Source organism: Lutra lutra, chromosome X, assembly GCF_902655055.1.
Source record: "Lutra lutra chromosome X, mLutLut1.2, whole genome shotgun sequence".
Lineage (NCBI taxonomy): Eukaryota > Metazoa > Chordata > Mammalia > Carnivora > Mustelidae > Lutra > Lutra lutra.
The window spans coordinates 63061659-63085192 of NC_062296.1; the positions used below are offsets into that span (position 1 = coordinate 63061659).

Here is a 23534-nt window from a genome sequence, read left to right on the forward strand (position 1 = left end):
CTCCAGGATTCTCGTGATCCTTACCCAGTTACCATGGACACAACACACAGTTTGAACAAACAACATTTCTGACCTCATCTGGTTCTCACATCTTAAAAGACATTTGGAGAACGAATTCATTTTAAAATATTAAAGTCAACTGGCGGATTTGGAATTTTGAGTATTGTGATTAAACGAACACAGGAACCTTTTTTCCCACTCAGAGGCAAAAGAATGACTGCTTCAAAAATCATTTTGACAACCGCTGAAATTTCAAGACAGTATATTTTAAGTAATAGTATTCTATCAATGATAATGTTCCGAATAGGAAATACATGCTGTGGTTTTTTTAGGGGTGAAGGGCTGTGATGTTTACAACTAACTCAGATTATATACGGCAAGTACAGTAAAATGTGAACAATCTGGAAACCAAGGTGAATGGCCAAAGTGTTCATTCTACTATCCTTGCAACTTTCCTGTAGGTTCGACACATTTCAAAATAAAGAGTTTGAGAAAATCATGTAGCCTCCAGATTAGTGACTTTCAAACTTTCTCAACAATAGCCCACAATAAAATATAAATTGTATGCAGTGATCCAGACACAACATACACACATACACATATCATCTGAACAAACGCGTACAAATTCAATACAGTTTCACAAAACAATACCTGTTACATGTAAGACTCTGTGACTTTTCTGTTCTATCTTTCTTAAATGCTGGTTGTGACCGGTTGAGGTGAGGTGACTGACCACAAAAGATCACAACCCATTTGAACACTCCGACCCTCAGAGGAGCTTTCTGCAACATTTCTGATACTTAGTATGACCTAGAAACAAAGAAGTACTGTCACCAGGAAGACCAGACAGCTTGGCGCATTATGTGGAATTATGTGGACTTTGAAAAACCAGCTCTTCAAACATAGAGGAATTCAGGACATTAAAACTAGAGATTTCGAGGGCAACCCTGATGGGACTGCTCTCCCTCCTGAGAGCTTTTTCTGTATCCTCACTTAAAAAACCCCTATCACTTTACTCACACAACAACAACAACAAAGAACAAAAAACAAAAAAACAAAACCTAGGGATTTCGCGCATGTTGACAAATGCAGTCATCGTTACTCATGTGTGGACAAGTGCGTGAGCAAGTATTTAGCAAGCATACAGAATTTGCTCTGACACTCAGGCCTAGGGGCTTACAGTTGGCCAACTCCTACCCTGGGAAATCTCTGTGGCCCCCTTCCCAGCTACTGGCTGCCTCCGTGTCTCCTGGCCATTAGTCAGCCCCAAAGTGTGCCACCCATAATAATTTCCACACCTAATGGGATCATCCAAGCTGGAGATTCCCTACCCCCCTAACAGCATCTCTGTCTTCTACACAACCTAAGAAAGAGGATTTTGTGGCCTCTCTGGAGATTCACAATGCATGTTTGCATATGAAAGACTAAAAAATCTTGCAATAAAGAAACTTGTTTGACTTTTTTTTTAAATCTTAGTATTTTACACACTTAGTTGTATATGGAAAACCCCATTCCCCCGCCTTTTCTCCCCCTCCCCTGCCCTAAAGTTGTTTTGTGGCTAAGGCCACCCCTGGGAATAACTGTGAAGTAAGTGAAATGGATCTTTGTTTTCAATGCCTCCTGACACATTCTAGACCCCAGGAACCAACGCCAACCCCTTGGGTCTAAGTTCCTCTCACATCCCCCTTCTCTCCTGTTCTGTCCATCTTCCTGGACTCTAGTGTCCTGTGTCCCTCCGTGAGGGGGAGGGCAACTGTGGTAGAAAACAAAGGGACTGGGCTTAATGGGCGGTCCCACCAGCAAAACTGGCACAGTTCTTGGTACTTAGCCACTGGATTGATGCTATTTCCGGCACTGGAGTCTCTGTTTCCTGGAAGATGGGGGCAAGTGATGGGGTAGAGCCCTGTAGCCCTAGGAGCTTCCAATTCCTAATCTTCTCACTGGAGGGCCCACGTTCACTCTTGATTCTCTTCTCCAACTGATGCCCATGACATGAACAGAAATCCATTCCTCTCTCCACCTCCACCCCACCCCTGGCGTGGCATTGCCCAGGGTTCTCCTCTTACTAGAGCCATCTCTGAAAGTTAACTGTCCCTTCCGTCCTGGGCTGGAGTTTTCACCACCTGCCCCCACCCTGTTCCCCTCTCCCCGCCACCACAAACAATCTCAAGGCCAGTTAACTACACTTCCCCCCACTGGCCAAGACAATCTGGGCTACCCCACTGGGGCAAGGTCAGTCCACGTGTAGGACAAACACCGCGTGCTGGGCCACACTGAGCAGGAGACCGGAGCCGAGGAGAAACCGGGCGTTGTGGACCCAGACGACCACCCCGGCGGAGGGAAGGCTGTCGGACAGGGAGATGTTGAGCGGCCCCTCTGTGGTGTTGGCCACCTCCTCCACTGGGGCCCTCGGGGCCAGAAGCTTGGAGAGGAGGCTGCTGAACCTACTCACGGTGGTGGCCTCTGGCTCTGGGGACGGGCCTGAACTGGATGCGGTGAGGTTCAGCTCCTCGGGGTCCACACAGAGGCCATCAGAAGAGCGCCCAAAGGCCACCTGGCTGAGGTCCAGGCCAGCCACAGAGCCCGGGGCGGCGCACGGCACGTCGGACACGCGCCCAGAGCTCTCCATCCAGTCCCGCAGCCACTCCAAGTGGCAGTCACAGCGCCACGGATTGCGGAAGAGAAAGAGGCGGCCCAGGAAGAAGCCAGGCTGGAAGGCGGCCCAGGCCAGCACAGTGAGGTGATTGCCATTGAGGTGCAGAGCGAGGAGGCCCGAGAGGTTCTGGAAGGCGCCCTCCTCCACAAAGGCGATGCTGTTGCGGTCCAGGTAGAGCAGCTCAAGCTCCGCCAGGTCCGCGAACCAGGCGCGCGCCACGAGGCCCAGCGCGTTGCCACCCAGGTTGAGCGTGCGCAGGCGGCGCAGGCCTACGAAGGCTTCCGCGGGCAGCTCCCCCAGCCGGTTGTCGTTGAGCAGCAGGTGCTCCAGGGCGCCGCAGTCGCGAAAGGCGCCCGCGTGCACCGCACGGACTCGGTTGGCCTGCAGGCTGAGCGAGCGCAGGCGCCTCATGCCCTGCAGCGAGCTGGAGGCCACCGCCTCGATGCGGCTGCGCTCCAGGTGCGCATGCGTCAGGTTGGCCAGGCCGCGCAGCGCGCCGGGCACGCGGCGGAAGAGGTTGTCGAAGGCGGCGAGCTCGCGCAGGGCGGGCAGCTCGGCCAGGAGGCGCTCGGGCACCGTGAAGAGGCGGCAGGAGGCCAGGTCGAGCCAGCGGAGCCGGCCGAGGGCGGCGAAGGTGCGCGCGTGCAGGTAGCGCAGCTCCCCGTTGTGCGCCAGGCGCAGCTCGGCCAACCGCGGCAGACCCTTGAAGGCGCCGGGCGTGATGAAGGACAGGTTGTTGTGGCGCAGCGACAGGCGGCGCAGCGACGGCAGCGTGCCGAAGGCCCGCTCGCCCAGGAAGCGCAGGCCGTTCCTGTCCAGGTCGATGGAAGCCGCCTCGCACGGGAACTCGGCCGGCACGCGCAGGAGGCCGGCGCGGTCACAGCGCACGGAGCAGCCGCGCTCGGTGCTGCTGCAGGCGCAGGCGGCGGGGCAGGTGCGCGTGCAGGCCTCCTCCGCCCAGACGCTGGGCAGGCTGAAGACCACCGCTGGGAGGTGAGGAGCACGGAAAGACAGAAAAGGAACAACCGTCAAAGGGTCGCGCCAGTGAAGTCCTACCTGTCCACTTAGCAGGATTCTGCCCTCTACCCACCAAGTTCTCACACCTCCTGCATAACTGCGCCCTCCGAATTCCTTCTTTCCAGGTCCCAGACCTTCCCGGCGCAGGTTCCCCACCCACGCCACCCACCCCTTTGCTTTCCAGTTATCTTCACCGGCAAATCCCAAGTGGGATTCTGGCATCTGACCCAATTCGAAACATCCTCCCGCCTGTAACATCACTTAATGCTCTCCTAGAATTCGGCCTAGGGGGTTCATTGCATGCGTAGGGGGACCTCGAGGGCATCACCGAGGCCTGTGCTCTAGTCCTGCGCTGCCCAGTACCGTCGTCGTCACTAGCCACATGTAGCTACTGAGCATTTGAAATATGCCTAGCCCGAATTGAGATGTGCTGGAAGTGTAAAATATACAGCAGGTCTCAAACACTTAGTACCAAAAAAAAAAAAAAAGTTATCTCATCAATAATTCTTATATTGATTATGTGTTGAAATGACATTTTAGAAATATTGGATTAACTAAAATATTAAAATTAATATCAACTGTTTCTTTTTACATTTTTAATGGGGCTACTTAGAAAATTTAAACATTTGTGGCTTGCATTATATTTTTACTGGTGCTGCTCTAGTCCCTCCCGCTATAAGAATTCAATAACTGAAAACTTACACCCCCCCCCCCCGAGGAAATTAAGCCTCATGAATAAGATTTAAGGAACAGGAGGTTGGTCAAGAAAGAAAATTCTGTCAATCTTTTTTTTTGTTTTGTTTTTAACAATCACCACATTTAAGCCATAAGGACAGCATTCTAAATTTACAATGACCTGCTTATGCATCTCAAAAAAATAACTGTGGACACGGTGGAGTTAATTATCATTCACCAGCCCTTGCTCTCTAGAGACTTTTATAAATCATCACAGGAGAGAATGGTGTTTATAAGTTAATTTTATTCTGAGCATATGAATGGAGAATCAGATAAAGGCTTCAAAAGCCCTCCAGGAGGCTTGCCACCTGCAGCAAAACAGAATGGTAGCCAGAGGTCCTAAGCCCCATCTTGAGTTCCAATGGGAAAGGCAGCATGGAAGAAACACAGGTTTTATCTGGCCAGGAGCAGCTCACAGGTGGAGTGTGCTCGATCTGAAATTCCTGCAGAGGAACAAAGGTACCCAGAGATAAACCTGACCACTGACACTCATAATTTCTAGCCTCCCTCAGCAGTACTCCCAAATTCCTAGCAAACATCCCTGATTTGCCATTCAGTCCCTCCCACTGTGTACCCATTACCCTGCCTTGGAGCTCTTGTAGGAACCTGAAGGTGTGGCCACACAAGGAGTGTGCAGAATCTGCTTGCTGCTGCCTCTGTGGCTTTGTTCAGCTTCCAGTACCTTCAGTACATTTGTTGTGGACACTCCATGTTTTTTCAGCTGCTAGGAAGGGGTTCAGCTTTTTCAGACTTGGCTGGAGAACACTCAGCCCTTTGAGCAACCCCTCTGTTGTAAACTGTAGCTAGTTAAACATTCTGATATTGCAGAGGCTTGACTTAGTTCTAACCTCTCCCTATGAACTAGACACCAAGCTTCCAGCAAAGTTCTTGGACCTTGTGCTGAGCTTGACTGTAAACAGGGCAGCAGCTGGGCTAGAGAGAAACCCTTTTAGAGAGACAGAGCCAAGAATATAACCTTAACTCCAGGCGTCAGCTGGGCAGGGATGGGACCTTTTTCTATCACAACTCTTCCAACTGGGTCAAGTAGAAGGCATCAGATTTCCTTACAAATAGTCCTTCATTCTACTCTCTTCTCCTTTTTAATTAAGAGAAGCGCACTCTCAACTGTATGACTCATGTTTCTACTCCACAATAGCTAACATTGTTCCCGACACACTAAATGTTTGCAGAATTAAATGGAATTGATGCCTTCCTCTGTAATGATTCCTCCTGGAGAATGTCATTTATTAAAAACAAAACATAAGGGGCACATGGGTGGCTCAGATGGTTAAGCATCTGCCTTCAGCTCAGCTCGATGTGGGATGGAGTTCCACATTGGGCTCCCTGCTCAGCAGGGAGTCTGCTTCTCCCTCTCCCTCTGCCTCTCTCCCTGCTTGTGCTTTCTCTGTATCTCTGTCAAATGAATAAATTTAAAAATCTATTAAAAAAAAAAAAAAAAAAACAGGGCACCTGGGTGGCTCAGTCAGTTATGTGTTTGCCTTCAGCTCAGGTCATGATCCCGGGGTCTTGGGATCAAGTCCGACATTGGGCTCCCTGCTCAGCAGGGAGTCTGCTTCTCCTTCTGACCCTCCCCCTTCTCATGGTCTCTCTCTCTCTCTCTCATTCTCTCTTTCTCAAATAAATAAAATCTTTTTTTAAAGAAGTTTGGTTAAAAAAAAAAAACACAAAACCTCTGTCAAGGAATTCCTGGGATTATGACAGGGATTAGTTAATAAAATGGAGCTGCCAGTTTTTCTAAAACACATGCAACAGGGGTGGGAGTGAAGCTTTTTATTGTGTGTCCTTTTTTTTAAAAGATTTTATTTATTTATTTGACAGAGAGAGATCACAAGTAGGCAGAGAGGCAGGCAGAAGGGTAGGGGGAAGCAGGCCCCCTGCTGAGCAGAGAGCCCGAGATGAGATGCGGGGCTAGATTCCAGGACCCTAGGATCATGACCTGAGCTGAAGGCAGAGACTCAACCCACTAAGCCACCTAAGCACCCCTTATGTGTCGTTTTTATCTTAAATGTTAAACCATGTGGATGTATTCCCTATTTGAGAAAATAGGGAATGTCTATTTCAGACAACATCAAGATGTTGTCACTATTAGACATCTATTTTCAACCTCTGAAACTTTAAGAGCCTTTAGGAATTATTAATTTACTGGATTACTTAGTGAAATTCAAATGAAATCAAGTAAATTCTCAGAACAGACAACCAAAATCCAGTATGGGTTTACCCAATATGAAGACTAAGTATACGTCTAATGATTCAGAAAAGCAGGGTACTAAAACAAAATTTAAAAAAATAATAATAACATATTTGGGTGAGTTCTGCTTGCAGTAATGGCACAGGAGCTTGTATCAGACTAACATTCCTGCTGATAGCTAGTGTAAACTCTGAAAAAATACTTAAACAAAAAAATCTTTGAAGACACGAGAGAGCAACTTAAATAGGCAACCAGAGTAGCTACAACCCTTAAAAGAAGAGAAGCTGAGGCACGGTGTTTCAGGCGGTTAAACCTCCAACTCTTGATTTCTTGGTTTTGGCTCAGGTCATGATCTCAGGATCTTGAGATCAAACCCCCAGGTCGGGCTCCAAGCTGGGCATGGAGTCTGCTTAAGATTCTCAATCTCCCGGGGCACCTGGGTGGCTCAGTGGGTTAAGCCGCTGCCTTTGGCTCAGGTCATGATCTCAGGGTCCTGGGATTGAGCCCCGCATCAGGCTCTCTGCTCGGCGGGGAGCCTGCTTCTCTCTCTCTCTCTCTCTCTCTCTCTGCCTGCCTCTCTGTCTACTTGTGATCTCTCTCTGTCAAATAAATAAATAAAATCTTTAAAAAAAAAAAAAAGATTCTCAATCTCCCTCTCTCTGCCCCTCCCCCTCCTTCCCTCTCTAAAAAAAATTAATTTAAAAAAATGAGAGGCAAACTAGGTGAAGACACATTTGTCTGACTTTTCCTCTTATACCTAAATAACACTGTATGTTAACTCTACTGGAATTTTAAAAAATAACAAATTATAAAAATTAAAATGAAAAGAAAACTGCCTTTTCCTCTTAGGGCATTTTCTTTTTTTTTTAAGATTTTATTTATTCATTTTACAGACAGAGATCACAAGTAGGCAGAGAAGCAGACAGAGAGAGAGAAGGAAGCAGGCTCCCTGCTGAGCAGAGAGCCCGACATGGGGCTCCATCCCAGGACCCTGGGATCATGACCTGAGCCGAAGGCAGAGGCTTTAACCCACTGAGCCACCCTGGCGCCCCCTCTTAGGGCATTTTCAAGTCCATGCTGCAGATAGGGAGTAGAGTTCAAGCAGAAAGCAAGAGTCTTATCAGGCTGATGCGTTAGAAGTCAGAGTATTACAGCTGCCACAGTGTCTGGAAATTGAAGAGGGAAAACATGGAAAAGAAGGAGCCACAAAACTAGCATACAGACTCCCCTCAGATCTTTGTTTGAGTCCTAACGTGCCTATATGTGGAGTGACTCCAAGGAGCCAAGAAGTGAAGGCCAAAAGCACTAACCAAAGATTTCAACAATTTCCCAGTAAAGGGAGACAGATTAAAAGTTCAATGTCTACCAAGTTAGAAGGCTTATAAAATACCTCAGGCTTTCCATCGAAATCCCAGAGGGCCACACCTTAGCAGTAAAGACCATTTCCCAGGACAAAGGGCAAAACTCCACTAGGCCTACCCTAACAAAGCCTAAAAGTAAGCCTCCCCAGTATCAAGGTGACCTGCCAGTCAGTACTTTAAGTGAATGCCATACAAAATTCAACACTCCTCAAAGGAAGATATAGAGTCTAGAATTCCTTATAACTACTACTTGTATACAAATAATACTAGATATGTGAAGTAGCAAAACATAACACTTGTCAAAAGGAAAAAAAAAAAAAAGTAGTTAACAGAGGCAGACCCAAAGACTGCCCAGATGTTGGAATTACCAAACAAGGATTAATTATAAATATGTTAAGAAATTTCCAGGAGAAGATGGATATAATGGGTGAAGACATGGAAAATTTGAATCTTAGAAGAGATAGTGAAACTAAAAATGAGCCCAATGGAAATCTTAGTGCTGAAACAACAATATAATATTTGAAATTTTATTTTTTTTAAGATTTATTTATTTCAGAGAGCATGGCTGGGGAAGGAGAGAGAGAGAACAGAAAGAATCCTCCAGCAGACTCCCTGCAGAGCATGGAGCCTGATGTGGGGCTCAATCCTAGGACACCGAAATCATGACCTAAGCCAAAGTCACAAGTTGAACATCCAACCAACTGAGCCACCCAGGCACACCACAATATTTGAAATTTTAAAAAAATGATTGAATAAGAAAAACAGATTGGACACAGCAGAAAAAAAGGTTTCATGAACTTGAAGAGAGGTCAACAGAAATTACAGAAGCACAGAAGAAAAAAAAAGACTGGAAAAAATATGATTGGAACTTCAATGACCTGTGGGATAATATCAAGCAATTAGACTAACATGCATGTATTTGGAGTTTAAAAGTACAGAAGAAAGAGAATACAGCAGAAAAATAATTGACAGTTTCTAAAATTTGATTAAAACCAAGAAGCCCAGCAAACCCCAAGTAACATCACATACACATACACACACACACACACACACACATATACTTCTAGACTCATCATAGTCAAACTGCTGAAAACCAAAGATAGAAAATTCTTTAAAGCATCCAAAGAAAAAAGACATTACATAGAGTACACAACAATAAGAACGATGACTGACCCACAGAGGCTATAAGACAATAAAATATATCTTTAAAAAAATTTTTAAGTAAACTCTATGCCTAATGTGGGGCTTGAACTCATAACCCCAAGATCAAGAGTCCCACGCTCTACCAAGTGAGCAGCCAGGTGCCCCCTGAAATTGCATCTTTTAAAGTGCTGGAAAAAGGGTGCCTGGCTGGCTCAGTCAGTGAAGCATCCAACTCTTGATTTTGGTTCAGGTCATGATCTCAGGGTCCTGAGATCAAGCCCCAAGTAGGGCTCCATGGTCTGTGTGGAGTCTACTTGTCCCTCTCCCTCTGCTCTCTCTCTCTCTCTCTCTCAAATAAATAAATAAATAAATAAATAAATAAATAAATAAAATAGTTTAAAAAAAATAAAGGGGCACCTGGGTGGCTCAGTGGGTTAAAGCCTCTGCCTTCAGTTCAGGTCATGATCCCAGGGTCCTGGGATCGAGCCCCGCATTGGGCTCTCTGCTCAATGGGGAGCCTGCTTCCTCCTCTCTCTCTGCCTGCCTCTCTGCCTACTTGTGATCTCTGTCTGTCAAATAAATAAATAAAATCTTTAAAAAAAAATTAAAATAAATAAAAATAAAAAATAAAAAATAAGGTGCTGGAAAAGGGGCACCTGGCTGGCAAGTTTAAGTCCCACACTGGGTGTGGCAATTACTTAAATAAAAATAAAAATAATCAAGTCCTGGGGGGGGAAAAAAAAAGCAAATCTGGCAACCTAGAATTCTATATCCGATAAAAGTATCTTCAGAAATGAAGTAAACAAAATCTGTGAAAATTCATCCCTAGGGGCGCCTGGGTGGCTCCATGGGTTAAGCCTCTGCCTTCAGCTCAGGTCATGATCCCAGGGTCCTGGGATGGAGCCCCACATCAGGCTCTCTGCTCAGTGGGGAGCCTGTTCCCCCTCTCTCTCTGCCAGCCTCTCTGCCTGCTTGTGATCTCTGTCAAATAAATAAATAAAATCTTAAAAAAAAGAAAATTCATCCCTAACAGATCTTCTGCACAAGAAACAAAGATGTTCTTTAGCCTGAAGGGAAATATGGAATGAAGAGTAATGGAAATGGCCAATAATGTCACAAAAAGACTTTTTCCTCACCTTAATTGCTTAATAGGTAAGTGATTGTTTAAAGCCAAAAGAGCAATGCACTGTGGAGTTTATAACATATGTAAATGACAAATATGACTAGAGCATAAAGGATAAGAAGGGAACTAAAACTGAATTGTACTCTTGTAAGGATCTTACATTATAGATGAAGCAGTATAAGATTAATTCAAGGCAGACCACAATAAATTAAAGATACATATTGCAATCCCTAGAAAAAAAAAAAAAACAAACCTTGGCCCCCATCTCACACTACACACAAAAACTTATTTTAGGTGGACCACAGACCTAAATGTAAAAGCTAAGACTATAAAGCTTCTTGAAGACAATATAAAAGAATATCTTTTGTGACCTAATGATAAGCTAGGTCTTCTTAGAACCAAAAAGAAAAAAAAAAAACATAAAAGAAGATAATAATAACTTGGACTTTATCAAAATAAAAGAAGTCTGCTCTTTGAAAGACACTGTTAAGAGAATGAAAAGAGGGGTTTCTGAGTGATGCAGATGGTTAAGCATCTGACTCTATTTCGGCTCAGGTCAGGATCTCAGGGTCCTGGGATCAAGACCCGCGTTGAGCCCTGCATTGAGCCCTGCATTGGGCTCCACACTCAGAGAATCCTGCTTCAGGATTCTCCCTCCCCCTACCCCTCACTAGGTCGAGCTTGCGCATGCTCTCTCTCTAAAATCAATCAATCAATCAATCATTTTTTTAAAAAGGAATGAAAAGACGGGCCACAGACTGGGAGAAAATAGCTATATATTTTCTCTGTATATATATCTCATAAGAGACTTGTATCCAAAATATATAAAGAACTCTCAAAACTCAGTGATAAGAAAACAGATAACCCGATTAATAAATGGGCAAAATATGTGAAGAAACACTCGACCAAAAAAAGATACACAAAAGGCAAACATGAAAATATGGTCAACATCCTTAGTTGTTAGGGAAATGCCAATTAGAATTGCATCCTATTAGAATGACTAAAATTATAAAGATCAACATACCAAGTGTTGAAGAGCATATGGAATAACTGAGACCGTCTTACAGGGTTGGTGGGAGTGTAAAGTGGTACCACCACACTGGAAACAATGTGGCACTTCCTTTAAAATTAAACATGCACAAGGACACCTGGGTGGCTCAGTTGGTTAAGTAGCTGCCTTCGGCTCAGGTCAGGATCCCAGCGTCCTGGGATCGAGTCCCACATCGGGCTCCTTGCTCAGCGGGTAGCCTGCTTCTCCCTCTGCCTCTGCCTGTGCTCATTCTCTCTGACAAACAAATAAATAAATAAAATATTTTTTTAAAAAATTAAACATACACCTACTTTATGATTCATCCATTCTACTCCTAGGGAAATAAAAGCATATGTCCACACAAAAGACTTGGGCACGGGGCGCCTGGGCGGCTCAGTGGGTTAAGCCTCTGCCTTCAGCTCAGGTCATGGTCTCAGGGTCCTGGGATCAAGCCCCGCATTGGGCTCTCTGCTTCCCACCCGCCATGCCTGCCTCTCTGCCTACTTGTGATCTCTCTCTCTCTCTCTCAATCTGTCAAATAAATAAATAAATAACTTTATAAAAAAAAAAAAGACTTGGGCGTGACTGTTCACAGCTGCTTTATTCATAGTAACACAGAACTGGAAACAACATTAACACCCATCAAGTCTGAACAGGTAAACAAATTATCATGTAGCCACACAACTGAATGCTACTGGGTGATAAAAAGAAATGGATGAATCTCAAGATAATCCTGCTGAGTAAAAGAAGCCAAACAAAAAAAGGTACATAGTATCTGATTTCATGTACGTGAACATTACTCTGTAGTAACAGAAAGATCAGTGGTTGGCCCAGGATGAGTGGAGAGGCAGAGAGGGACATGGAAGGAGGAACCATAAATCTTGGAGGTAATGGATATGTCATTTATCTTGATTGCACTGATGGTTTCACAAGGGTACACTTCAAATATGTTCAGTTTGTTAAACATCAATTATATTTCAAGAAGTTGGTTCTTTTTAAGATTATTTGAGAGAGAGCACAAGAGAGCATGAGCGAGTGTGTGGGGGAGGGCAGAGGGAGAGAGAAGTTTAAGCAGACTCCAAGCTGAGTGCTGAGTCTGTCACAGAGTCCCATGTGGAGCCCCACACAGAGCCCGACATGGGGCTCGATCTCATGACCCTGAGATCATGACCTGGGCTGAAACTAAGAGCCAGACATTTAATTAACTGCAGCACCCAGGTACCCCAATAAAGCAGCTTTAAAAAAAAAAGATATCAAGGAAAATAATACAGTGTGTACATATATTCTGTATACCATATACATATATGACTTGTATACAGAATATAAAAACAACTACAAACAAATAATGAAAAGACAACTAAATAAAAATGGGTAAAAGACTTGAGACACTTCATGAAAGAATAGATTAAGTAGTCATTAGGGAAGTGCCAATTAAAACAATGAGATTTCCTTATACACCCACTAGAATGGCAACAATTCAAACGACTGACAACCCCAAATGCTGGCAAAGACTTAGACCAACTGGATTCTCACATGGTTGGCAGGAGTGGAAAATAGTTCGGGAACTCTGCAAAGCTTTGGCAGTGTCTATTAAAGCTAAACATATGCCTACCCTATGACTCAGCAATTCCACTCCTAAGTATTTACCCGAGAGAAATAAAAGAAAGGTCCACATGAAGACTATACACGAATGCTCACAGTGGCTTATTCAGAACAGATAAAAATTGGAAACTACCCAACAGAAGAGAAAGAACAAGGAACAAACCATTGATACAAACAACAAAAACATTATGCTGAGCCACAGAAACTTGACACAAAAGGGTACATACTATAAGATTATACTTCTATGCAGTCCCAGAACAGAGCCGTTGGCAGGGAGGCTCTGAGAGCTCAACAGAGTAAGGCCTGCAGATGAACTCGGTCTCAAAAGACAGCAAATATCTATAAGACAGTTTGGGAATGTTATCTGGGTGATAGGAGCATGTATCATAGAGTTCAAATTAATCAGATTTTGTGGGTTTCTTTTTAATTAGTGTTTGCTCAAAGCTAAGCTTGCTACCTTTTTTTCATTTCATATGACAATCTGCAAGGTAAGTATTATTCTCTTCTCATGAAAGAGGAAACTGAGGTTCAAAGTGGTTAAATGACATCAACCTTTGGTTTTTGTCTTTCCATTATGCTGTACTCTTCCCCGCCAGACACACCCAAAGAGCTTCCGTCTCTTTAACTATACACTGAAGGGCCCGCACTTCCTGCCCTTTAGGGGCCGTTCTGGCTCTCATTTTCCCAGTTGGTCAGCAGCTGTTGCCAACCGCCACCTCTAAGAAAAAGTACCAGAACCCCGTGAGTCTCTGCTGCCTCCTCCCAGACATAGCTGTTTGGACTGGGGATAAACATTTGACCTAAGCAGAGCCAATCAGATTCACTCAACAGCCCCTGCCCCCCTCCCCACCAACTGGCCGTGAACATGGAATGGGCAGTGAGATGGTGTGGGCATCAGCCAGTACAATACTGGGGCTAGGTTTGTTACCAGAGCCACGTGCTGGTCAGAGTTACAAGGGAGCAGGAGTCCAGGGCAAGGTGAGGAAGCTGGTGTGCGGACAGAGGACAAAACCCAATGTGAGAATCACAGAGATGGAGATGAGGAAGAGCAGGAAGTTGCTAGCCAGCTCGCTAGTTCCCAGAAGGCCCGGCTATAGCTGTTTTTATGACGTTTCCTCGTTTCCATTTTATAAACCTACTCAAACCACCTGCGTGGACAAGTGGATTTCTGTTCCTTGCGACCAAACCATCTCTGATAGTAGAGGATGTTTGATACTTTTTCTGGCTACCCGGCACCTTTTAAGTACTCTTTCTACATTTAGGGAATTTTCTACATTATAAGTCCTTCCTCCTCAAGACAGAAGCCAGAAATTCTCTTTCCCAACGTCCCTTACAGTTAGGGCCCAGGCATGTGACCTAGTTTTGTCGATTGGACACCCAAAGGGACACTTGGATTCAGAAGTAAGTGCAAGGCAGAAACCATTTTCTGGCCAGGATGACGGCAGAGGTATCTGGATTTTCGGTCTCTCGAGGTATTACGTCTGGGACCCAGTGCCCAGCATGACACCCATGAGTGCCAGGTGGGTCCACCAGTGGTGGTGGCCTCAGGGCCTTTGCTGGAGCTGCCGGGCTCCCTGGCTCAGGCATTGCTCTGGGCAGTGGGCCCCAACCAGGAAAACTGGGAACACCTCACAATCCTGAATAACCCTTTCTTGGCTTCAACGGTACCTTAAGTAGGTGCTGTGGTTTACATCAAGAATCCAAAACAGCATCAGAGGTAAAACAGGTCCCCTTAATATCTGCACCATCTCCTCCTTCTGGCCCCTTCCTCCCCCACAAAGAACCTCGTGAACATTCCACCTTAAAAGAAAAGCTACTCAAATTCAGGACCAGGCAGTGCCCCTCATCCAAAAGGAAGCTCCTTGCTATTCACTGGCACAATAAATAGAATATAGAATCAAAATTTGTTGAGGCCATCCCTGATTTTTCCAAATGCAAATGACATCAGCAGTGATGGTTCCAAAAGCGAATCTCCTCGGCTGTCCAGGGCCAAGTTCCACTGGGATCCCTTGGCCAGAAAAACATTTACCGAATTAAAATAAAGATGACAGTTTGTGAGAGGTGAAGGTCAAACTCCCTGGCAGTTGCTGAGCAATTTCTGTTCGCACACCAGTATTTTTGAGAAGGATCCGTGTGGAACTCTGAAAAGGTTTCAGTGCTTTTATTCCCAGTCTGACGTTGGGAGAGGAAGATGGGAAATTCAGCCAACCTGGCCCGGTCTCAGGACTGGCCGCTGCTCAGCCAGGCTCTGTCACAGCTCAAGGTTACAAATACGGGGCTTTCCAGAGCATTCAGTCTGGAAGCACTCATCCTGAGGGCACGGCCTCTCTCATTCTCTCATAAACTCTGATGACACTGCCTTTCATCCTTGCCTTCTCATACTGCTCTCTTGAGCGTTTTGTGTTACTTTAACCTCAGCCAAGGTTTCCGAATCTCAGTTCCCTCATCTGTAACAGGCAGACCATTATGAGGAACGGGTGAGTTGTAAAGCTCGAAACAGCTGTGGAAGCATGGGATAAAGCTAACAGCAGGCTCCATGAGGCACTGTTGCCACAGGATTAAATCTCACCGAGAGACTAGTACTTCAAGGATCACGTGGAGATCTGCCCCCAAAGTGGAAAGCAAGACACCAAGTATGAGACTAGTGAAGTTACAACAAGTAGACTGCAAGGAAGAGTCTAGAATGGTTCTCTGCCTGGGCTGCACATTAGAATCATCCAAGGAGCTTTCCAGACACTCACAATGCTCAGGTGGGATACCACATTAAGAGAATCCTGATCTTCAAGGGTGGAACCAGGCACTGTGCTCCACAGATTATCCCAATACACAGCCCAAGTCAAAACCCAAGGGTCCAGATGGACCAACTTTATTAAAATGGGATTTATCGGGCACCTGGGTGGCTCAGTGGGTTAAAGCCTCTGCCTTCGGCTCAAGTCATGATCCCAGGGTCCTGGGATCGAGCCCTGAGTCAGGCTCTCTGCTCAGGAGGGAGCCTGCTTCCCTGCCTACTTGTGATCTCTGTCAAATAAACAAATAAAAATCTTTAAAAAATAAAAAATGGGATTTATCCACGTGGTATAAAATGTTACAAGGTGTAACCTAGAATTACCATATGCCCCAGCAATTCCACTCCTTAGGTATATACCCAAAGGAATTGAAAGCAGGTGTTCTAATAAATACTTGGGCATGAAAGTTCATAGCAGTGTTATTCACAATAGCCCAAAGAGGGAAACAAATGTCCATCAACAGATGAATGGATAAACAAAATGTGGTCTGTCCACACCATGAAATATTATTCTGCCATAAAAAGGAATGAAGTAGCGATACACACTAAATGTGGATGAACCTCAGAAACGTTATGCTAGGAGTGCCTGGGTGGCACGGTCAGTTAAGCATCCAACTCGGCTCAGGTCGTGATCTCAGGGTCATGAGATTGAGCCCCCCATTGCCCTCTGAGCTCAGCATGGAGTATGCTTGATATTCTCCCCCTCTCCCTCTGCCCCTCCCCCCGTGCTTTCTCTCTCAAATAAATAAAAAAATCTAACAAACAAACAGTAGGCTAGGGGAAAGCAGCCAGACACACAGGCCACATACTGTACGATTCCATTTACATGAAATGCCCAGAAGAGGCAAAGCCGTAGAGACAGAAAGTAGGTTAGTGGCTGCCAGGGGCTGGGAGTAATAAGAATGTGGAGTGACTGCCTAATAGGTAGAGGGTTTCCTTTCGGGGTGATGCAAATGCCTTGGAAATAGAGGTGATGGTTGCACAACATTGTGAATGTGCTCGATGCTGCCAAACTCTACACTTTAAAATGGTTCATGGTTTGGGGCACCTGGGTGGCTCAGTCAGTTAAGCATCCAACTCTTAGCTCAGGTCTTGATGTCATGCTTGGAGCCTACTCTAAAAAAAAAAAATTAAAGAATTTAAAATGGTTCATGATTGGGGCAGCTGGGTGGCTCAGTCAGTTAAGCGTCCAACTCCTGATTTCTTGATTTTGGCTCAGGGTATGATCTGGGGGTCCTGAGATCGAGCCCACACATTGGGTTTCATGCTGGGCATGGAGTCTGTGTAAGTCTCTATCTTTCTGCCTCTCCTCTCCCCTCACCATGCATGCAGGTGCACTTTCTCTCTCTCTCTCTCTCTCTTATAAAGAAAATGGTTCATGGTTAATTTTATGTTGTGTGAATTTTACTTCAATAAAAAAATAATAATAATAGTGAATGTTACAAGGTGTTTGGAATCTAGGCAAATACAGAAATGGGTCCCTGCTTTTGTGTTCGGGTCTGATGTGCTGACCACCTCCACGCTGCAGGGAAGCAGGGAAGGCTGGGTTCAGATGCCCCATAGAATGAGGTCTTAATGTAGACCAGCTGAGGAATTTCTCCTTCAGAGGCCCTCCGCTATTCAGACGTGTGCTTTTCCCCTTGAGGTCTGCTGAGGAGAGCAGTTACTCATGGAGTTTCCAACCACAGACTGAGTTTTAAGTGTTTCTTCATCCTCATTGTTTTCAAAGAACTTGCACCTCACGAAACCAAAATAGCAAGGGAAAATATGGTCATTTTCTGCTTTCAGCAAAAATCTCTTCAGCCACTTTGGCTCTGAAAGTCGTTCTCCTCCCACTCCCTGCAAATGCTATCCGGGTTGCTCCTCAGGCCAAGACCCAGTGCTGGATTTTCAAAACGAAATGGGTTGGGGGAAACGGAGAGGCAGTGGGGGAGACCATCCCATGGCCTCTGACTTCACGGTAATCCCGGAACTTCCTTCTCATGCCACAAACATACCTTTTGTGACAGTAAAGACAGAGAGGATCCTGGATTCACCCCTCAGCTTTGCTGACTAATGTGCGTCATGGGGGATGGAGAAACTGGTGTGTCTCAGGAAGGGTGTTCTGCTGATAGCCTCACAGGCCCTGCGAATCCTATGGTAGAGAGCTGTCCCATAGGAGGAGTAGAACACAAGGCCCCAGGAAGGCCTCTAGGCCTAAATATTGATAATCGCCCCAAACTGAAACAAGTGTTCTACTTGTTTCAATGGGGGGAATGAATGATGAACAAACTAGTAGCCCCCATACAAGGAGTACTACTCCACAATTAAAGCCAACGAGCTACTTATCCATGCAACGACACCAATGAATGGCGCACACATACTGCCCTTCACTCCACAGCACCTGAGTCTCATTAATAAAGGATGTGTTCTCTTTGGGGTGCAGGCGCTCTCTCCCTAAAGACTTCCTTTTCTCTTTTAAGTCAAGTTGATTGAGGTATAATTTACCTCAATGTAAATGTACCCATTTTAAGTGTATAACAAATGCAACACACCCATGTAAGCTCCGCTCTACACAGGATTTAGAACATTCCTACCATTCAGAAAGTTTCCTCGGGTCCCATTGACAGCAATTCCCTCCCCATCCATCCGCAGCTCCAGAAAACCACTGATATGCTTTCTGAACTGTAGATTCGTTTTGCCTATTCTAGAACTTCATATAAATGGAATCAAATGGTTTTTTTCAGTCAACATGATGTTTGTGAGATGCATCTGTGTTGTCTGAATGTCACTTGTTCCTTCATTTATTTTTAAAGATTTATTTATTTATTTGAGAGAGACAGAGAGATCTCAGGGAGCGGCAGAGGGAGAGGGAAAGAGAAACCTTCACAGACTCCTTGCTGAACGTGCAGCCAGACGCGGGACTCAATCTCATGGCCCTGACATCATGACCTGAGCCCAAACCAAGAGTTGAACGCTCAACCAACTGAGCCACCCAGGGGCCCCGGTGGTTCATTTTTACTGCTGGACAATATTCCACTGTGCGGATGTACCCCAATTTGTGTGTTCAGTCACCTGTGGATGGGCATTTGGTTTGTTTTCCAGTTTTCACCTATTGTGACTAAGGCTGACGGAAGGATTTGTGGGTGAGTCTTGCCGCGGACACGTGTTTTCAGTCAGCATTTACCTAGGAGAGGAGTTGCTGGGTCAAATGGTATGTATCTCAGTTGCTTCACATCCACACCAACACTTGCTATGTCTTTTTTTTTTTTTTTAAAGATTTTATTTATTTATTTGACAGAGAGAAATCACAAGTAAGCAGAGAGGCAGGCAGAGAGAGAGGAGGAAGCAGGCTCCCTGCTGAGCAGAAAGCCCGATGTGGGGCTCGAACCCAGGACCTGGGATCATGACCTGAGCCGAAGGCAGCGGCTTAACCCACTGAGCCACCCAGGCGCCCATTGCTATGTCTTTTTAACTCTAGCCATCCTAGTAGGTGTGAAGTGGTATCTCCTTGTGGGTTTCATTTGCATCTCCCTGATGACTAATAAGGTTGAGTATCTTTTCATGTACTTGCTAGTCATCTGTATATCTTCTTTGATGAAAGAGCTATTCAAAACATGCTGCCCATATTTTAAAGATGGGTTGTCTTAGGGGGCACCTGGCTGGCTCAGTTGGGAGAGCATGTGACTCTCGATCCTGGGGTCATGAATTCAAGCCCCACATTGGGCATAGAGGTTACTCATTTAAAAAAAATTGTAATGGGTTGTCTTATTATTGAGTTTGAAGAGTTTCTGAACAAGATACAGATTTTTTTAGGTGCAAGGCCTCTATCAGGTACTGTAATGGTTCTCATCTGGGCGGCTTCACCCATTTAACAAATCTTTACAAGCACCTACAATGTCTTAGATTCTAGAGACAGCAAGGTGAATAAAAGAGAAACCCGGGCCCTTGTTAGAGACTTGTGGTTTAGAGCAAGCCCTGGGTGAGGAACCCTGTAAAGCAAGGAATTGGGATATTACGCTGTGGACAGCAAGAAGACCCCAAAGAGGCTGCCATAGTGGAGAGGGGAGGGGCGGGAAGGGGAGGGGCGGAGAAGGGAAGGGAAGGGAGGGGAGGGGCGGAGAGGGCAGGTACTTCCAGTGAACCCTCCTGTCCAGAGAATTTCTGTTCCGGTTTTGTCCCAGATTTGCCCTGCTGTGAGCCACTTCTGATTCCCCCACGACCTTGTTTTGTCAGGCTCATTTAATCATTTTTTTTTCTCTAGCTAAGGAGGTACAACCCTATCCCTGCCTGCTTCTCGGGAACATGTCGTTCATAATCCTGTGACTTGTAGTCAGAGTAATACTGTCTGTGCTGCTGAGTGTGTTTTAAATTAAAGCGCCAGGGGATGTGGAGACGGTCATTAATTTTAAGTGCATCTATTGTTAGCAAATGATGTCACTGCTAAGCTCTCCAACTTGTCACAAGAAGTCTGGATGTATTTCGGGTTTCTGCGGCAGCAAGAACAGCTCCGGTTTTGCCATGCGCAGGCTAGGAATACTGTCTGCATTCTGTCAGGGATGGGAGAGCTTTGGGTACACACTGAAAATCATGCTGGCTCAGAGAACCAAACATTCTGTCCCAATGAGTCAATCAAACTTCATGTCCTTTCTAGGTAGAAGATATGGCAAGGAGCTGGCTGTTTGTAATTATAGGTCCACCTCTGTCCTTTGGAGGCTCCTCGGTGTAGAAAGTCATGTCCTGCTTATCACGTGTTCCCTGCACCTTGTTCCAATTCGGTTTCTCATTTATGTATTAGGTCTTCCATAAAGGAATGCAAGCTTCTCAAGGACAAAAGCTGTCCAATTATACCCCTCATAATATCCCTGGAGTGTACTGTTGACTCACTGAATAGAACAAGCTCTACTTTTTGAAAAAGTGGAATAAAGGGTAAGAAGATTCTATTACTACCATTTTGGAATTATCTGGCAAAATTTTCTCTGCCAGCACTGCACACAGACGTCTATCACATGGGTACTTATCACCTCAAATAATTACGTTCACCCGAGGGCCAGAAAAACAGATTCTTTGTGTAGAATCCTTTACTGCAGAATTTACCAAGGGATTTTTTTTTTCCCCCTGGGCGATCTCGGATTTGAGCAGGTGGGTCTGCAGAGGTGTGGCAAAAAAATTCTGTGAGGAGTCTTCTTGTTATATTAAAACCCACGTAACAATAGGACCAAAAACCTTGGGGAAGAATGTTTCAACATCCATAATCACACAATTCCCACCTGATATTTTCATTTTTTTTCTTCTTCCTTTAGGAAGATGGCTTAAGGGATTTTTTTTTTTTCACAGAGAGAGATCACAAGTAGGCAGAGAGGCAGGCAGAGAGAGAGATAGAGGAGGAAGCAGGTTCTCCGCTGAGCAGAGAGCCCGATGCGGGACTCGATCCCAGGACCCTGAGATCATGACCTGAGCCGAAGGCAGAGGCTCAACCCACTGAGCCACCCAGGCGCCCCAAGGGATTTTTTTTTTTAACTAAATAAGCTTAAAGTAATATGACCACTGTAGTTTTTGGTGATTACACCAATGAAGTCGTATCTGAAATTAGAATAAGAAAATGATGGGGCGCCTTGGGTGGCTCAGTCATTAGGCGTCTGCCTTGGGCTCAGGTCATGGTCCCAGGGTCCTGGGATTGAGCCCCGAGTGGGGCTCCCTGCTCAGCAAGAAGCCTGCTTCTCCCTCTCCCACTCATCCTGCTTGTGTTCCCTCTCTTGCTGTCTCTCCCTCTCTCAAATAAATAAAATCTTTTTAAAAATTAAAAAAAAAGAAAAAGAATTCATATCTGAAATTAGAATAAGAATTTTGCCAAAAGGTTATTTCATGTATTTGGCTCAGGAATTCTGTTTTTCAACAAACAAACAAGCAAACTAAACCCCCCACCTATTTTGTTTTATCTCATTCTCCATCCCCTCCCCCCGATCACAGTTCTGTACATGGTGTCCATGTACGGCTTTCATGGAAGCCACTTGAAGACCAAGCTCCTTGGGTAGAAGCCCTGCGGTTTCCATGCATCTTCTAGAATCTTCTATGGGCTCTCCAACCCCTGCCCCCCCTGGCAGCTGTCTGCTGGGGGTCAGGAGGAACGGGCCTTGGAACTCACCATGCAGCAGCAGGACCAGCATCCCGTGGCCTTTCATGCACCTGGTGGCTTAGAACCACCCAGCTGTGGACTCCCTACCTGAAGGGAGACAGCACAGGTCACCGAGCGCCCAGGAGGGGTCCCTGGAGAACGGGACACACAGGCCCCTCCCCACACCTGCTCACTTCCTCCTGAATGCCCTGCCTTTGCCCTCTTCTTCACACTCACTTCTCCCCATCGATCTTGGTCTTAAGAGAAACCAGTAACAACAGCCCATCAGAAGCTCCCCCCGCCCCCAATTGACAGCTTGGCTCTGTTTGGAAACCCTTCATCAGACTAGAACCCTGACAGCAACACAGATGGACTCACTGACAACCCAGCAAGCAAATGGATAGAGAGGAGACCTCTGCTGAGAAGCATTCATGAATAGTCAGTCCCCAAATGTCGCTTACTGTCCTGGGGGTCTGCCTGGTCCTGCTCCTCCTCCAAGGCGCCCTTCGGCTCCCCAAGCCCATCCATCTCCTAAGTCTGGCAGCCACAGACCTAAAAAATGGTCCAGCAGAGAAGTAAAGGGGAGTGGGGGTGGGGAGAGGGAGATGGCGAGCAGGAGTCGAGGAGAAATACTTGCTCATGCAGGTTCGAGTGCTTATTTTTCTTTCTCCAGATTTAATGGCAGGAAAATCCTGTATCAGATGAGGATTAACAGAGATGAAAGAATTTGTCTGCCTTTCGAATCACCAAAGCCCAGGACAGATTTTGCTGACACACCAATCGGCTTTATCTCCAGGCCTTGGCCTCTCCATCTGCCTGGCCCCTTTCTCTCCTTAAACCAACCCCCACAGACCCCACCTCCGGCCCTGACCCCAGCCCCAGCCCCCAAGCAATATGTAGCCAGAAACTGGCTTCCTGCTTCTGCCAAACAGCATTATCAGCATTTTCAACAAGGACGCTGTTATAGAACCTGGAGAGGTGGGGAAGGGACAGAGCTCTCCATTTTCATCAGATTCCCATGGGTGTGGGGGCTGGTTTAGGCGAGCGGAGGGGGCAGTTTCGGTGCCCCCCACATTCTTCTGGCCCCAGCAAGCTTGGCTGTAGGATCCGGCCCTCTGCTCTGCTGGGACTGACCTGCCAGGTACCCAGGGCTTAGAACCACCCAAGGGGAGACAGCCACATCCTGGCTGGCCTGACCTTGGTATGCTGGTGCCGCTGGATGGAAGCCTGGAGTTCCCTTCCCACAACCGGGGCTCGGGGTGCAAATCTAGACGTCCACCGCCGCCGTGCCTGGAGAATTTTGGTTTTCTTGCGCTTGGGCCTTGTAAGCCAATATAAGGCTGAACTTGCTATAACCTCTGCTGGGAAGGAAAGCATCCTGGCGATGGGGTAGAAATATGTGCATGACCTTACAAACGAAACCGCTGCCCAGGCTGGAAGGTGGCTGGGACAGCCTGTCCACAACTACAGTCCTTGCCCACAGCTTACTGGACCCACCTCGCCTTCAGTCCTCTCCAGGCTCTTGGGTCTGTCGCTCTGGGCCAAGGACCTCCCTGAGGAAGACCTTCTCTACTTAGGAAATCAGACATTTCTCCCAGATGCAAAGTCAGGAGCAGTCAGAGACCCTCAGCGGGGAAAGGAAAGGACCCAACTGCCAAGCCAGCTAGCACCATGGACTCCAGCTGGAGAACAAGCCACCTTGCGATCAAAAACTTTGATCCCAAGGGCCCCAAGGGGTTAAAAGCAAGAGGGTGGGGGTGGTCACAGGAAGTGCCACCG

General features: G+C 46.1%; 1 protein-coding gene across 2 annotated transcripts; it reads right to left on the reverse strand.

Annotated features, from left to right (window-relative positions):
- Nucleotides 1-271: 271 nt before the first annotated feature.
- On the reverse strand, nucleotides 272-23079 carry NYX (nyctalopin). 2 transcript variants are annotated; one of them, XM_047714698.1, is made up of 4 exons: nucleotides 22953-23077; nucleotides 22217-22447; nucleotides 21786-21863; nucleotides 272-3642 (listed from the first exon to the last, which is right to left on the reverse strand). In XM_047714698.1, the coding sequence occupies exons 3-4, from the start codon at nucleotides 21820-21822 to the stop codon at nucleotides 2234-2236; spliced, it is 1446 nt and encodes a 481-aa protein (XP_047570654.1). In that variant the 5' UTR covers nucleotides 21823-21863; nucleotides 22217-22447; nucleotides 22953-23077; the 3' UTR covers nucleotides 272-2233. The 2 variants fall into 2 exon arrangements, 1 of the variants encoding a protein (XP_047570654.1); XR_007124633.1 differs by lacking the exon at nucleotides 272-3642 and adding an exon at nucleotides 4689-4851 and having other exon boundaries at nucleotides 22217-22307; nucleotides 22953-23079.
- Between the last annotated feature and the right edge of the window lie 455 nt (nucleotides 23080-23534).